This window comes from Vipera ursinii (assembly GCF_947247035.1).
Source record: "Vipera ursinii genome assembly, chromosome: 1".
Classification (NCBI taxonomy): Eukaryota; Metazoa; Chordata; class Lepidosauria; order Squamata; family Viperidae; genus Vipera; species Vipera ursinii.
In genome coordinates, this window is record NC_139512.1 from 155,090,180 (window position 1) to 155,104,675 (window position 14,496).

The 14,496-nt window shown below is 40.9% G+C and overlaps 1 protein-coding gene across 1 annotated transcript in view; it reads left to right on the forward strand.

Moving 5' to 3' along the window:
* CERS6 (ceramide synthase 6) overlaps nt 1-14,496 on the forward strand; it is a 112,357-nt gene that overhangs the window by 57,079 nt on the left and 40,782 nt on the right. The window contains exon 4 of the mRNA XM_083365691.1: nt 1,059-1,116. Within this exon, the coding sequence (XP_083221817.1) occupies nt 1,059-1,116 (58 nt within the window). The remainder of the gene's footprint in view (nt 1-1,058; nt 1,117-14,496) is intronic.

Here is a 14,496-nt window from a genome sequence, read left to right on the forward strand (position 1 = left end):
AAACAACAATGTCTTGAATGACAAGCAGGTTCCTCTGTTTTTGCCTTTAAGATGGTGTCACAACTAAAATGCAAGATGGTTATAATAATTACACATTAGGTTGAATTAGTCTGCTCAGGATCATGTGGTGCACTCCAGATTTTATTTCTATTAAATTAGACAAAGTAAACTTTCTTGCCTCTTCCAGTTCATCCAAATGCTAGTCTCTTAATATTCCTACTTTCCCATTTTGTTAATATGAGGCAGGTTATCCCATGCTGATCTTTCTTGCCTCCCCTCTCCCCCAAGTACTATACAGAGTTATTCAATACTGACCTATTCCCCAGACCCACGAATTGATGCTTCAAAATCAGCTAGGGAATCTCTGCTTGTGGATAGCACCAAGGTGACTCATGGTTTCTCTTAAAAGTAGGTCGATTGATGTTCTTGCGAATGTGAGTGAAAAAAATGGTCTACGGTTTCTCTTGCCCTTTCCTTCTTTGTGTACATGGAATCTTAACTCCAAGAATTCTTTTGTATTGGAGGAAATCTTAGTTTTTCAACTGTCATTCCCCCTCAGAACAACAGATGCAACTTAGCTAGTGAGATGGTAGATAGGAGTATATGAGGCCTGTTGCCCCTGGTTACTTGCTTTTGGGGTATATTCCCTTCTGCCATTATTTGGCCTTTAACCATGGGGATTTATAAAAACTGGGAGCTGAAGGCCAAGGCTTCTAACAAACACCATACTGTCCTAAGATAGGCTGTTTTAGGCCACTTGGTTAACAGAAAACACAAACTTTGGTTGAATTTGCTTGACCTTATTTAAGTGCAGTTTATTTTGGTTATGAAACAGTGCTTTATTGGAGAATGAAATTCTGTATTCTGAATTTAGTTGGGATCCAAACAAACTTGGTTCGTCTTGTTGATTGATACATGGTTCTAATAATCAATGTGCTGTTTGATAGAACGCATGGACACTTTAGAATACACTATTGTGGACATATCTGCATTGTTCTGTATCTTGAATTCTTCCTACCACAAAATTGTTAAGATTATCTATTTCATATTACCTGCAGGTGGAGATTTACGTTTTATCTTTATATATTCACCTATGGATCCCGGATCTTAAAAAAGGTAAGATGCTTTGTCTTTTGGGCTAAATCAAATTATTTCATGGGTGTTGACAGTAACAGCCTTATGAATACTTACAAAGGAATTTAATGGTTAGATGGCTTAGACATTGGTATTTGAACATAGATCTTTTTAGTATTTATATTTTATGGTGTTTTACTAATCTAGGGGAAATCTAAGCAAGGTTTTACTAATCTTGCTCATCCGTGTATGATATGCCATATGATGAATGAATGAATGAATGAGGAATTTAATTTTGGGAACATTTGAAAAAGTCACTGTGAGTAGAGTTGGATCAAATAGTACACAGGCTTGAGATAGAAGGAAGCATGAGTAAGAAACTCAAAATAATCTTGTCCTGATTTTGCTTAGTATAAGATGAGGCAGAGAAAAACTGATAGACTTTAAAAACTTGGTCATACCCTACCAAAATAAAATAGTATGCCTGGAATCCTTGTGCTGCCTGTTTCTTGATCTGGCCTGTCTTGAAAGGCTGATATCAAACTCGAAAGCCTGTCCAAGTATCTCTCTGCCTTATCTTATAATAAACAAAAACAGGGCAGGACTATTTCTTTCTCACACTTCCTTCTATATCTGCGCAATGCACTATCTTGTACTAATCTGCACTTATACAGTGCATTCAGAAAGTATTCAGACCCCCTTCACTTTTGTCAATTTTGTTATGCTGCAGTCTGATTCTACAGTTGTTGAAATTCCTTTTTCCCCTCATTTATTTGCACTCATAATGACAAAGTGAAAACAGATTCCCCCCCCCCCAAGATTAGCTCTACATTCTTTTACAACACCATATAGATATGGCTGATTTTGGACAATCATTTTGAGTAAATGACTCAATAATTGCAGGTGTCTTCAGTAAAGGTTTTCAAGTAGCCATATGCCATGGAAATACTTTTACACTTTCCTCTTCTTTCTTTTCTGAAATAAAATATGTAACATTTCCCCAAATTATAAAAAATTTGGTCCAATCTAGTGATTCTTTGAATGCAGAACCTTTTTTAATACATACATGATACTTTCAATCCTTTTGCCGGCCTTAGCTGGCCTTTAAACCTTTTAAGTAGCTTTAGTGGATGTTACCTACTGAGTGGCCTGAATTTTGGAAGACTTATCTTAAGACTTGACATACCTTTCGAAAACCAATATACTTTGTTAAAAATACATCTAATTTAGATTAGATATGTGGTATTGAAATGCTGTAAGGCACTGCTAGAGACACATGTAAAAACTGGGGAAGATCTTCCAGAGAATCAATATTAGCCTCCATACATCATCAACATGAAATAAAATGTGTAGAAATTCAAAGACAGAGAGATAATAATAAGCACCAATTCTCTACTTTAATCTTTAAAAAGTAGATAAAAGGCCCTTCCTGAACACACTTCTGTTAATTTATTAGCTTGCTTGGCTAAAAATAAATAAAAGGTGGGCAGAATTTTTTAAAGTAACAACATCCAGTAGTAAGACCTAGACAATGTTTCCTGAACTCTAGGTAGATTCCTAATCTGGAGACTTGCTGCTATCATGAAGCCGTTAGCTAAAAATACATTTTTTCTTTAATAATATGATTCAGAATTTTTAGATTGGCTATAAATATAGATTGGTTGATTGGCTCGTTTTTAAACTATTTTTATATATGCAAAAGATTGTACCATTTTGCTCTGTGAAGTATAATTTCAACGTGAATTTCTCAATCTTACATTGGTTGTGTTCTTTCACAGAAGTAACTGCATTTCTTTTCATGCTCCAACTTAATATGACTAATTTAATATTTGCTCATTTAGTACATTATATACATTTCAGGAACCCCTAGTTTTTTTCATATATGGCCAGTCAAATGTATTTTAGGAGAGCTCAGCATCTCTCTTTAAATTGTTTTATTTGCTTTTTCATTTTGATTTATGTAATTGAATTTTCCCATGAAAATCCCCAGGTACCCCCTGTAACTTTGCAATATTTTACAACTTGCAATTAATGTTGCAAAATATTCCTCTTTTCTTAAACATATCTTTATTCAAAGTAGGATTTAGGGACCATGTCAGATTAGATAGATAACTGGATAAGAATTATGACACTGAGCATTTATACATCTCTCTATACAATCCCAAAAATATAATGGTAAATGCAAAGGCAGATTTCACTACAGATTTTCTGGAGTGAAGAAAAAGTGTTCTATTCCTTGTAAAAAAGATGTTGTTATAATTAACCTACCCTTCCTTACTCAGAATAGTTCGATATTTTTCAAAAGACCAGCCATCTAGTGTTGGGATAAAAAAGGGAAGATGCAGGGCTTTTTTTCCCATAGAACGCTCAGAACGGTGTTCCGGCACCTTTTTTTGCACAAAAACAAAACAAAACAAAACAAAACTGAAGGAAACTGTTCCAGAGAGCCAAATTCTCCTCAGGCAGCCAGGTTGCAGAGCAGCAGAATGCATTGCAACGATGGACCTTCAGATGGCTCAAATCAAAGGAAATGCGATCCGTACAGGCTAATTTAAAAGTGAGAGGGTAAGAAGGGCCGAGTGTGAACAGGTTGCTTAGCAACCTACCTAAACAGTCTCTGTAACTTTCAGCTCCCGGTGCCTTGCCTTTTTTAAGCTGGGAATTTGAAAAAAAGGCTAAAAAGAAGGCAATACAGTGCTATCAAGGAAAATGTATAGATATAGCCGCAGACATTTAGGGAACCTTTATTTTTCATACACTGCTGGAATTTTGTTTTAATGCCGTGGTGATACACAATCAAATGTAGTCAATCTTTTTTTTAATCCCAAAGCATCTGTTCGTTAAATACAGTATAACAAAGTTTTGGATGATGGAATTATTTTTTATCTAAGTATAACTAATGATAACAGCTCTTAAATCTGTTATTTTGTTTTATTTTTGTACAAAAAAATTGTTTAATTTGCATTTGCATTCATTTACAAATAGAATATGTTGTTAAAATGTATTGGTGTTGAAATAATTAGTGCACACATATACCAAAAACCAGTTTATTGCATTTGGCAATTGTATTTAAAAAAATCTCATTGTCAAGCAATATAATTCATTTAATTTGAAATCAAGTGAAAAATTGATTTAAATTATTTTATTAAAACAAATTAATGGCAATTCTTTTATAAGAAGTTGCCTCAAACAAAATAAGTTTGACATGCCTGCTCTAGATAGTTGAATGCTCCAAAATAAATTCTAGACCAGGCCTGTACATGCAGCCTACCAAGCACCCTTGGACAGAGCACAGACTTTTTTTAAACAAAAGAAAAGTAATAAAATCACCACCACTGCCCTGAAAGTCATGTTGCCTAGTGCCTCCATGGCTTACCATGATCATAAGCTCCAACACTGTAGATGCTCCTCTAGTCACCAAATCATTGATTAGCCCACCAGCATTCCTTTGCAGACCACAAAGATTTTTAATTTATCAGTGTGGGCCTTTCCCTTCTACAAGTTGCACAGACCTCTTCTAGATTTTTCTCTTGCCTTTCCGAGTTAGCTCCTTGGTCTGTCATTAAGCAAGAATTGACTTTGTAGGGAAGCATATTATCATTTGATGTATATTTAACATATGTTCTACCTTTATTTACCGATTGTATAATATTTGTATGCAATCCACATGGCGAGGTTTGGGGCAACTTACAATATTTTTAAAATCATAAGATTAAAACATAAAAGCAAGGCCTTTTTTCTCATAGAACGCTCTGAATGGCATTCTGGCACCCTTTTTTTGCATACACACAAAAAAAGCTTTTGCACAAGCTATGCTACTCCCTCTATTGGCTTTCGAAAACCAATAGGAATTTCTGCTGAGCGTGCCAAAAGACCTGGCCGGCAAACGTTGCACCGGCCAGTTGTCTGCAGCGAAGGCGAGTTGGCAGGAACTTTGCATCCCTCCCTGCTGCCCAACTACACCATATCAACTAGGTAAGTAAGAGAGGACAAGGAATGGGAGGTAGGTTCTGCGGAGTCCACATGCACTCCTTCCTTGTGCTCACCTGTGTCAGCCAGGCTGGTGGCCTACCTGGTGCTGGACCTGTGCCACCATTGCCTCGCCCTGCACACCTAAGTGGCCGCCCTGCATCGCCTGGCCCGCACCACCTTCGCCGCCCACCCCATGCAGCCCCGCCATATAGAGCGGGCCCCACTGCTCCCATAGCACCAGCCGTGCCAGCTCCAGCCCCAAGGGGCAGCCTGCCGCCAACACCCTTCACACCTGTGACCGCAGCAATGCCGCTCCCCCCCCCCCGCCTCCTGTGCCCGCCAAGATGAGAGTTCCGGCACCTTTTTTTTAGAAAAAAAGCACTGGGAAGATGTATAACAACTGACTGGCTTTGAGCCTTACAAATAGTGGCAATAGGGAAAGTATATAGCAGAAAAATCTTTTGTTGTTCTGTATTCCTGCTGCCTATGCTGATCTTGGAGTGCTGCCTGTCAAACAGATAGGACAGTGATGGCAAAACTTAGAGACTGAGTGCCCAAACTGCAACCCAAAACCTACTTATGTATCATCAGGTGCCGGGTGGGCATGGCCCTTTGGGTGGGTGTGGCCAATTGGGTGGGCGTGGCTGCAGTGGTAACGGCAGACTGGGTGGGACTAAAAAGTTCAATCAATCAATTCCAACTTTGTGAGGACTTTTTTTTCCCCGCGAGAACTTGAAATTGATTGATTGATTGAACCTCTTTTTTTTGCACACAGCGGCAGAGGCCTAAAGCGAAAAGGTTTTATAAAGCCCAGCTGAAGGCCTAGGACTGGGGTGACAGCGTGTGTGCCCACAGAGAGGGCTCAGCATGCCACCTGTAGCACCCGTGCCATAGGTTCACTACCACGGAAATAGGGGAACTGAGGTACCACACAGGTCATGTAGAAGGTAAACACAGGGTCAGTCATAAAGGACTCAAATGTCTGTACCCCAATGCACAGAATATGAGCAATAAACAAGGTAAACTAGAAATTCAGGTTAATGAGGGCAGATATGATATTGTCGCCATTACAGAAACATGGTGGGATGAAACCCACAAATGGAACACACAGCTAGAAGGATTTAAATTATTCAAAAGAAACAGACCAAATAAAAGAGGAGGTGGAGCTGCTCTCTATATAAGAAATAACTACATCTTTACAGAAATAGAGCACAACAATGATGAAAACTGTAAACTTGAATGCATTTGGGTCAATATAAAACAGAGAAAAAATGACATTGCCATAGCTGTATACTGTAGGCCTCTCAACCAAACAGAGGAAATAGATGAACTTTTTGCTAGTCAGCTAACTAAGGTATGTAGGAAGCACATCACAATAGTAATGGGGGACTTTAATTACCCTGACATCAACTGGGAGACAAACTCTGCACCAATTGGAAGATCAAACAGATTCCTGACGAACCTAACAGACAACTTTCTCTCCCAAAAAGTAGAGAAGGGAACTAGGGGATTAGCCATATTGGATTTAATTCTCACTAACAGAGATGAAATGATAGAAGGTGTCAAAGCCACATGAACCTTGGTGGGGAGTGACCATGCAATATTGGAATTCAATATTATGGAAGCACAAGCAATAGAATACAGTCAAACTAGAGTCTTTGACTCTAATTTCAATAAACTTAGACTCTAATTTCATGTTTTCCTCTTGAGGATTCTCATCCATGGAATCCTTCCCAAGCTCTCTCTAAGTTTATTGAAATTAGACTCTAATTTCAATAAATTTAGAGAGAGCTTGGGAAGGATTCCATGGATGAGAATCCTCAAGAGGAAAACAACTCAAGAAGCTTGGGAAATTTTGAAAAGTGAGATAATAAAAGCCCAGTTTAGCACAATACCAACAAAGAGGAAAATAACAGCTCTCAAAAGAAACCAGCATGGCTGCAAAAAGAACTCTCTGATAAATTGAAAGATAAAAAGGACACGTATAGAAAGTGGAAAGAGGGGCACATAACTAAGTCAGAATATCAGCAAATAGCCCGAGCCTGCAAAGATGAAGTGAGGAAAGCTAAGGCTCAAAATGAACTAAGGCTTACGAGCAAAGTCAAAAATAACAAAAAAGCTTCTTTCAACATGTAAAAAAACAAAAAAAGTTAAGGAAATGATTGGTCCATTAGTGGGGGAAAGTGGCAAGAAGGTGACAAGCAACAGGGAGAAACCAAAACTATTTAACTCATTTTTGCATCTGTCTTTACACAAAGGGGAAAAACAGACCAACCTATCCAAAATAGTGCCATAAAAAACAGAATACTGTAGAAACACAAGTTAAGATAGGCAAGAAAATGGTAAGTGAGCACCTGTCCAGCCTAGGCGAGTTCAAATCACCAGGACCAGATGGATTACACCCCAAGGTTCTCAAGGAACTGGCAGACGTGATCTCAGAACCACTGAACTATATTTTTCAAAGATCCTGGAGCACTGGGGAACTACCAGAGGGCTGGAAAAGAGCTGATGTAGTTCTCATCTTCAAAAAAGGGAAAAAAATAGATCCAGGAAATTACAGACCTATGAGCCTGACCTCAATACCTGGGAAGATTCTGGAAAAGATAATCAAACAGCGAATCAGCGAGCACCTAGAGGCAAACAAAGTCATTACTAAAAGCTAACATGGGTTTGTCAAAATCAGATCATGCCAGACAAATCTTATTGCATTCTTTGACCAAGTGACAAAATTAGTGGATCAGAGGAATGCTGTGGATATAATTTACTTGGACTTCAGTAAGGCATTTGATAAAGTACATCACAAACTACTACTTGATAAGATAGAAAAATGTGGGTTAGACAGCATCATCACCAGATGGATTTGTAGTTGGCTGACTGGCCGTACTCAGCATGTGGTCCTCAATGGAACCGCATCTACATGGAGGAAAGTGTGTAGTGGGGTGCCGCAGGGCTCTGTTCACCTTCATCAAGAATTTGGACGAGGGGATAGATGGGGAACTCATCAAATTTGCAGATGACACCAAGCTGGCAGGAATAGCCAACACTCCAGAAGACAGGCTTAAGATAGAGGAGGATCTGGATGGACTTGAACTCTGGGTGCTATCTAACAAAATGAAATTCAATGGTGAAAAAAGTAAGGTTCTACATTTAGGCAAGAAAAACCAAATGTACAGGTATAGTATAGGGCCATGGTGGCGAAACAATGGCATGGGTGCCACAGGTGGCACGCAGAGCCCTCTCTGTGGGCACACACACCATTGCCCCAGTCCTAGGCCTTCAGCTGGGCTTTATAAAACCTTTTCGCTTTAGGCCTCTACCGCCGTGTGCAAAACAAAAAAAAGATTCAATCAAAATTTCAACTTCTTGCGGGGGGAAAAAAAGATCTCGCAAAGTTGGAATTGATTGATTGAACTTTTTAGTCCCACCCAGTCTGGTGTTACCACTGCAGTCACGCCCACCCAAAGGGCCACGCCCACCCAGCACCCGATGATACATAAGTGGGTTTTGGGTTGCAGTTTGGGCACTCCGTCTCTAAAAGGTTCGCCATCTCTGCCCTATTGTCTTACCACCTATTTGGTTAGTGCACTTTGTGTGGCACTCGCTATTAGAAGCTTGATTTTGCTTGAGAGCAAGGTTGATATTCTTGTCCACACACACATCTATGTTGCATGCACTGATAGCCCTATAATTTTTAGATTGCCAGGGACAGGGACGTTCTGTATCAATTAACTCTCTGTCCCTACTGTTTAGTTTCAATATTTCCCCAGAAAGACTGTGAATTTATAGCCCAGCAACTCCGTCCCTTTCTTTGATGGATGCAAACCATCTCTTTTGTACATTTTTTCATTGGACCAGCTACAAACATCGTGACTAATATGTCCAACGATGATTACATAATGTCAGTGATATGGTGGGCATGGGTTGGATGAACTGGAGATAGTGGAAGATGGGGGGAGGGGCTGACGTATTAGGGTCCATGGGGTTGCAGAGGGTCAGGCATGACTTGACTTAAGAACAACAATCATCTTCTAAAGGTCCCATGAGGAAACAAAAAGCATTCTTGGCGAGAAGATATAATCCATGATTATTGACAGCTACATTGCTTACGAAAGCATCATCTTTCATCTTAGTAGGTCAGTTTAAGTTAAACAGAAATGTTCCTAGTCCTGAGGCACTCCAGGTGGCAAATGAAGCTTTGAGAGGCACACCTGTTTAGAGCAAAAGAGGGTGTATGCTTTCAAACAGACCCACTTACAGAGCTTCCTATAAAAATACAGGCTTAAATCCTTTCCTTGAAAGAGATACATCTACACAGATCCACCAACACCATCTTTTCCATTTCCTATCCTGTGACTCTCCCATTACTTTACTATCGAGTTCCAGCTTCTCCACCTTGCTTAATCTGCTACCACCATTTTCTTCTTGCTATGGTTGCTGTTATTCCCCCTCGTTGTTGCGCTTCATCTTGCTTTTGCCACTTGCCAGCCACGTACTGTATATGTTTAAAAAAGGAGGTTTTATACCTCTGTTTTTCTGGCTCTTTATTTGTTGATCTGAACTACTGGCTGATATTTATTCATTCTCTGTCACCCCCATACAACCATCTTGTCCTTCTTCCATTGTAAAGTTTCACAGGCTCTCAGCTGGCAAAGTAAGGTGAAAAAAGTACATCAGCTTTGAGCCTGGGATTCATCCATATATTTTGCAGGAATTCCACCAGTCTTTCTGGGTGAACATTTAAAGATATAGACAGACAATTTTTTTTTTTGGTTGTCGGTCTGACATTTTTAACTGTTCTTGTTTGTTCAAATACAGAACAGCAGCACTGCCTTTTGAATTTTTTGGAAAGCCAGTTTGGTCTAATGATTAAGGTAAGGTACGGGCTAGAAAGCAAAAAAAACAACAACAGTGAGTTCTAAAATTGCATTCTCCATGAAAGCCAGCTGGGTGACTTTGGGCCAGTTATTCATTCTCCCAGCCCAATCCACCTCACAAGGTTGTTGTTGTGGGAGAAATAGGAGGAGGAAAGAGTATTAGATATGTTTCCCATTGTGAGTAATTTACAAAAATAATCAAGGCGGCGGTGGTGTGTGTAGATGGGCAGCAGTATAAAATGGATTAATAAATAAATAAGGATAAATTTTTAGAAAAAAAAAAATTCTTCTCCCTAGTAATTTTCCGAAATAATTCCACGGTGCTCAAAGAGGCCATTTTGTGAAATTAGCAAAACTGCTTGTTATCTTTTATGGTGAATGGATGCTTGTGGTCTTGGGGTTTTTTTTAGCAGCCCCTTGAGTTCTGCAATCATTCCCCTCATTCAACTTGGAGATTTTCAGTGATTGCTCTAAATACATTTCAGAAACCCATCACACCAATACATTATGTATTGTTATGGTCTTTCATTCATAAATATGCCACTGGATGCAAAGGGAAACTTTGTTCATTTCTGACGAATGAATATAAAGTATAATACTGTAGAATCAGAATATAAAGGTATCTTTCCCCGTGAGATTATTTGTTGTTTCTGATGACCATCTGAACTGGTCATGTTAGAATTCCAGGTTGAGTGGTTAAAGTGACTTTACATTCATAAATCTTTAGAGACCAGTACTTTTCTTTTCCTACGTAGACTAGCGCTGGTCATAAATCACCAGAACCCAAACTGTAGAGCAATTAGAAAGTCCATTTTAAGTTTATTTTTTTCATGACCAATTCTGCATTGGACTGCTTTAAAATGTAAGGGGTGTATTATCACACCCACCAGACTCTGACACTGCAGTCTCACTTGCACGCTTGATACATTTGGATGAAAACCCGTTGTCTATCAAATAAGACTGTAATCCTCAAGAGCAGGAGTATTCAGTTGAGTCTTTGTGGATAAAACAATGTTTTGTTAAAGTAGGGCCAGGTGACTTAAAGGATCTGGCGGTGGCATACAGACTCTAGACCTCTGTTTTGTGACCCCAGAGCTATCTGAAAGCACAATTACCAAAAAGTAGCAGTAGTCTTTCTTTTTTAAAAATTAGAAATTACAGATGAAAAGATAAAAACTAAAAAAAACCCCAAAAGAATAAAAATAAAAAATAAAAAGTGCAGGAAGAAAAAAACGGAAAGATAGAACAGAAAAAGAAACGAGAATATATAAAGTAATTACTTCCCCATTCCTCAGAAGTATGAACAATTTTAGTAACTTATCACCTTCTCTTAAAATACAACAAATGATCTCTTCCTCCATATCTCATCTCTTACCTATAAAGAAATCCCCTTAAATCCTTGTCATTCCATTCCACATCAGCAAAAGTCCATTAAGGATTACCAGAGTTAATAACACATCTATTTTAACCTTGATCAGATAAAACAACTTTATATTACTTCCTTTTACTTTTAACAATTTTGATCTTTAGTCCCTTCAAATAGGGTTCGAGAACTTGATTTCATTTCATGTTTTCCTTATCCCTTCTCGTAAAATTCTTCAAAGCTTTAACAAGTCTCTTTTGCAAATCTAATATAGGAAAGTTATCCATGCCACTCTCTTGGTTTGTTATTTGTATATTTCTTTTAATTATTAAGACAGACAGTTTCTTTTAATTTTTTTAAATCCCATCTTTATATTTTTATAAATAACTCAAGATGATGAACATACCTAATATTCCTTCCTTACTTCTATTTAGAGGTTTTTGTAGAATCTCAGTAGCTGCAGTCTCTTTTAGCATGAAGAAAGTTTAAAAGTTTTCAAAAGATACAGATAAATTACAGTGGAAATGTACATTATGTTTGGGAAATGGGAGACTAAAAATGAGCAAAAATGAGCAAAACAGTGGCTCCAAATAACCCCCTTCATAAGAAATTATTATAACAGTTTAAAAACAATTTTATCATTATGGTTGATCACCCAATCATCCAGATGTTTAGATTGGCATTTTGGTCTACCTAATAAGTCCTTCCCAAAGACCTGGGATAGGCAGATGTTTAATAATATTACAGATATCATTGTAAGTCATTCCAAATAAAACTCCCTTTTTGCAATTGACTAGTGAGGATTTTGTCAGTGCCGGTGGTGCTCAAGAGCTCCTGTAGATGTTTTGGTATTGCACCCAAGGTGCTTATTACTATTGGTGCTATCTTTGCTTCTTTTGCCATAGTTATTCTACTACTATTTGCAGATCTTTGTATTTTGTGGTTTTCTCTAGTTCTTTTTTACGATTTTTCACAACTTGATACTTTGTGATCTTCTCCAGTTTATTTTGGCAACTGTGTTATATCATTGTTTATAATCACTTTATGTAATCTTTTTAATTTAATTAATTTAATTTTATTAGATTTATATACCGCCCTTTCCCGAAGGACTCAGGGTGGTTTACAGGGTATTTTAAAATCAAACCAATACAAAATACAAAAGTTAAAAAACAATTTAAAAAGATTAAATTATCCTTGAAAATAAAACCCCAGTTAAAATTCTCAGCGTGGGCTGGAGACCTCAAAGAGCCAAGTCTTCAGGTCCCGGCGAAATGAACGAAGGTCAGGGGCAGTCCTAAGCTCCACGGGCAGCTGGTTCCAGAGGTCAGGTGCACCCACAGAGAAGGCCCTCCCCCTGGGTGTTATCCGCCGGCAGTCTTTTACCGGCGGCACCCTGAGAAGACCCTCCCTCTGCAAGCGCACTGGACGAAGGTGTTCTGAACCAGCCCTCTTCTTACAAACCCCTATTCAAAAGAAGAGACTGGAGAGCGTCCAAGGCTAAAAGGCTTCTGCCAAGATTTAATTACGCAGTTAACAAAAACACTAGAGCTTGTCTTCTCAAGCGGAAAAGTTGCTTTCAGCAACCAGCCCCTCCCCAAACACTCCTTTTATAGAGAGCTCAGGGCGTGGTCTCCCTGTGCCTCCTCCCGAGGAGTCCCATAACCTTTCTTTGTTTGTTCCTGCTCGACTGCCTCCTGCGTCGGGCGTCCTTGAACAGGGCCAGCTGTGGGTCATCATCCTCCGCACTCTCGGGCTCACGCAGCTGAGAAGAGGTCCCCGGCTGAGGACTCTGCAAAGCCTCCAAACCATCATCAGCCGGTTCGTCTCCCTCCTCCCCCTCATCTGAGTCCTCCGATACATCGGACCTGGCTGTCGGACCCACAGGCTGGCCCTGAGTCACAACACTATCCCGCACCGCAGGGCCCTTCCCCCGGGTCTGCCGATCCGGATGCGGTCGGGATGGGAACTGTTCGTGAAACGCAGTCACCAACGCAGGGGCATGAACGGCGGTCGCGTCTTCCCATGTGAAGTCCTCCGGCCCGTACCCTTTCCACTCGATCAGGTACTGGAAGTGACCTTTCAGCCAGCGGGAATCCCTGATGCTGGCGACCTCGTACTCGGGGGTGCTGCCTCCATCACGAGTTCCTGATGGGGGAGGTTCCGCTTGGCGAAGTGGACAGGCCGGTTGTTCGGGGACCAACAAGGACCGATGGAAGACGGGGTGCACGCGCAGGGAACGTGGCAGAGTTAAACGATAGGCGACCGGATTGATGACGGCCTCGACTGGGAACGGTCCAAGGTAACGGTGGTCCAGCTTCCTCGCCGGCCGAGTGGATGGTAGGTTCCTGGTGGACAGCCAGACCCGATCCCCCACCGATAGTGGAGGCGTATCCCTTCTCGACCGATCGGCGAACCTCTTGTAGTCGGCCTTGGCCTTCTCCAGCTGCCGTCGCACCAACCGATGGATCGCCTGTAACTCCGCCATGAATTCGTTCGCTGCCGGCTCCGGTGAGTCCACGGGAGAAAGGGGGAAAAACCTGGGGTGATAACCCACGTTGGCCAAGAACGGTGTCATCTGCGTGGAGGTGTGTTGCGAGTTATTAAAGGCAAACTCGGCTATGGCCAAATAGTCCACCCAATTGTCCTGCTGCAGGTTAACATAGCAGCGCAGATACTGCTCTAAGATGCCGATGACCTTCTCGGTACCCCCGTCGGTCTGAGGATGATGCGCGGACGAGAGGCAAACCTTAATGTCCAACGCCCGCATCAACTCCTGCCAGAAGCGGGCTGTAAACTGGGCCCCCCTATCGGAGACGACCCTATCGGGAAGGCCGTGCAGCCGGAACACCTGTTGGATGAACATGCGACTAGTGGCGCGAGCTGACGGTAAGCCGCGACAGGGGATGAAGTGCGCCATCTTGGTCAACATGTCCACCACCACAAACACTGTCGTGAAGCCGGAGGATGGGGGTAGATCCGTCAGAAAGTCCATGGACACAGCCCCCCAGGGTCTCTTGGGCGTTGGCAAAGGCTGCAGTAAACCAGGCGGGGCCCCTGTCGCTGACTTGGCCTGCCTGCATGGGACGCAGGAGGTGACACAAGACTGGACGTCGTGTCGGACTCGGGGCCACCAGAAAGTACGGGAGACCAGGTTCAGAGTCTTGAACAGGCCAAAATGCCCCGCAGCCGGGTTATCATGACATTGGCTGAGGA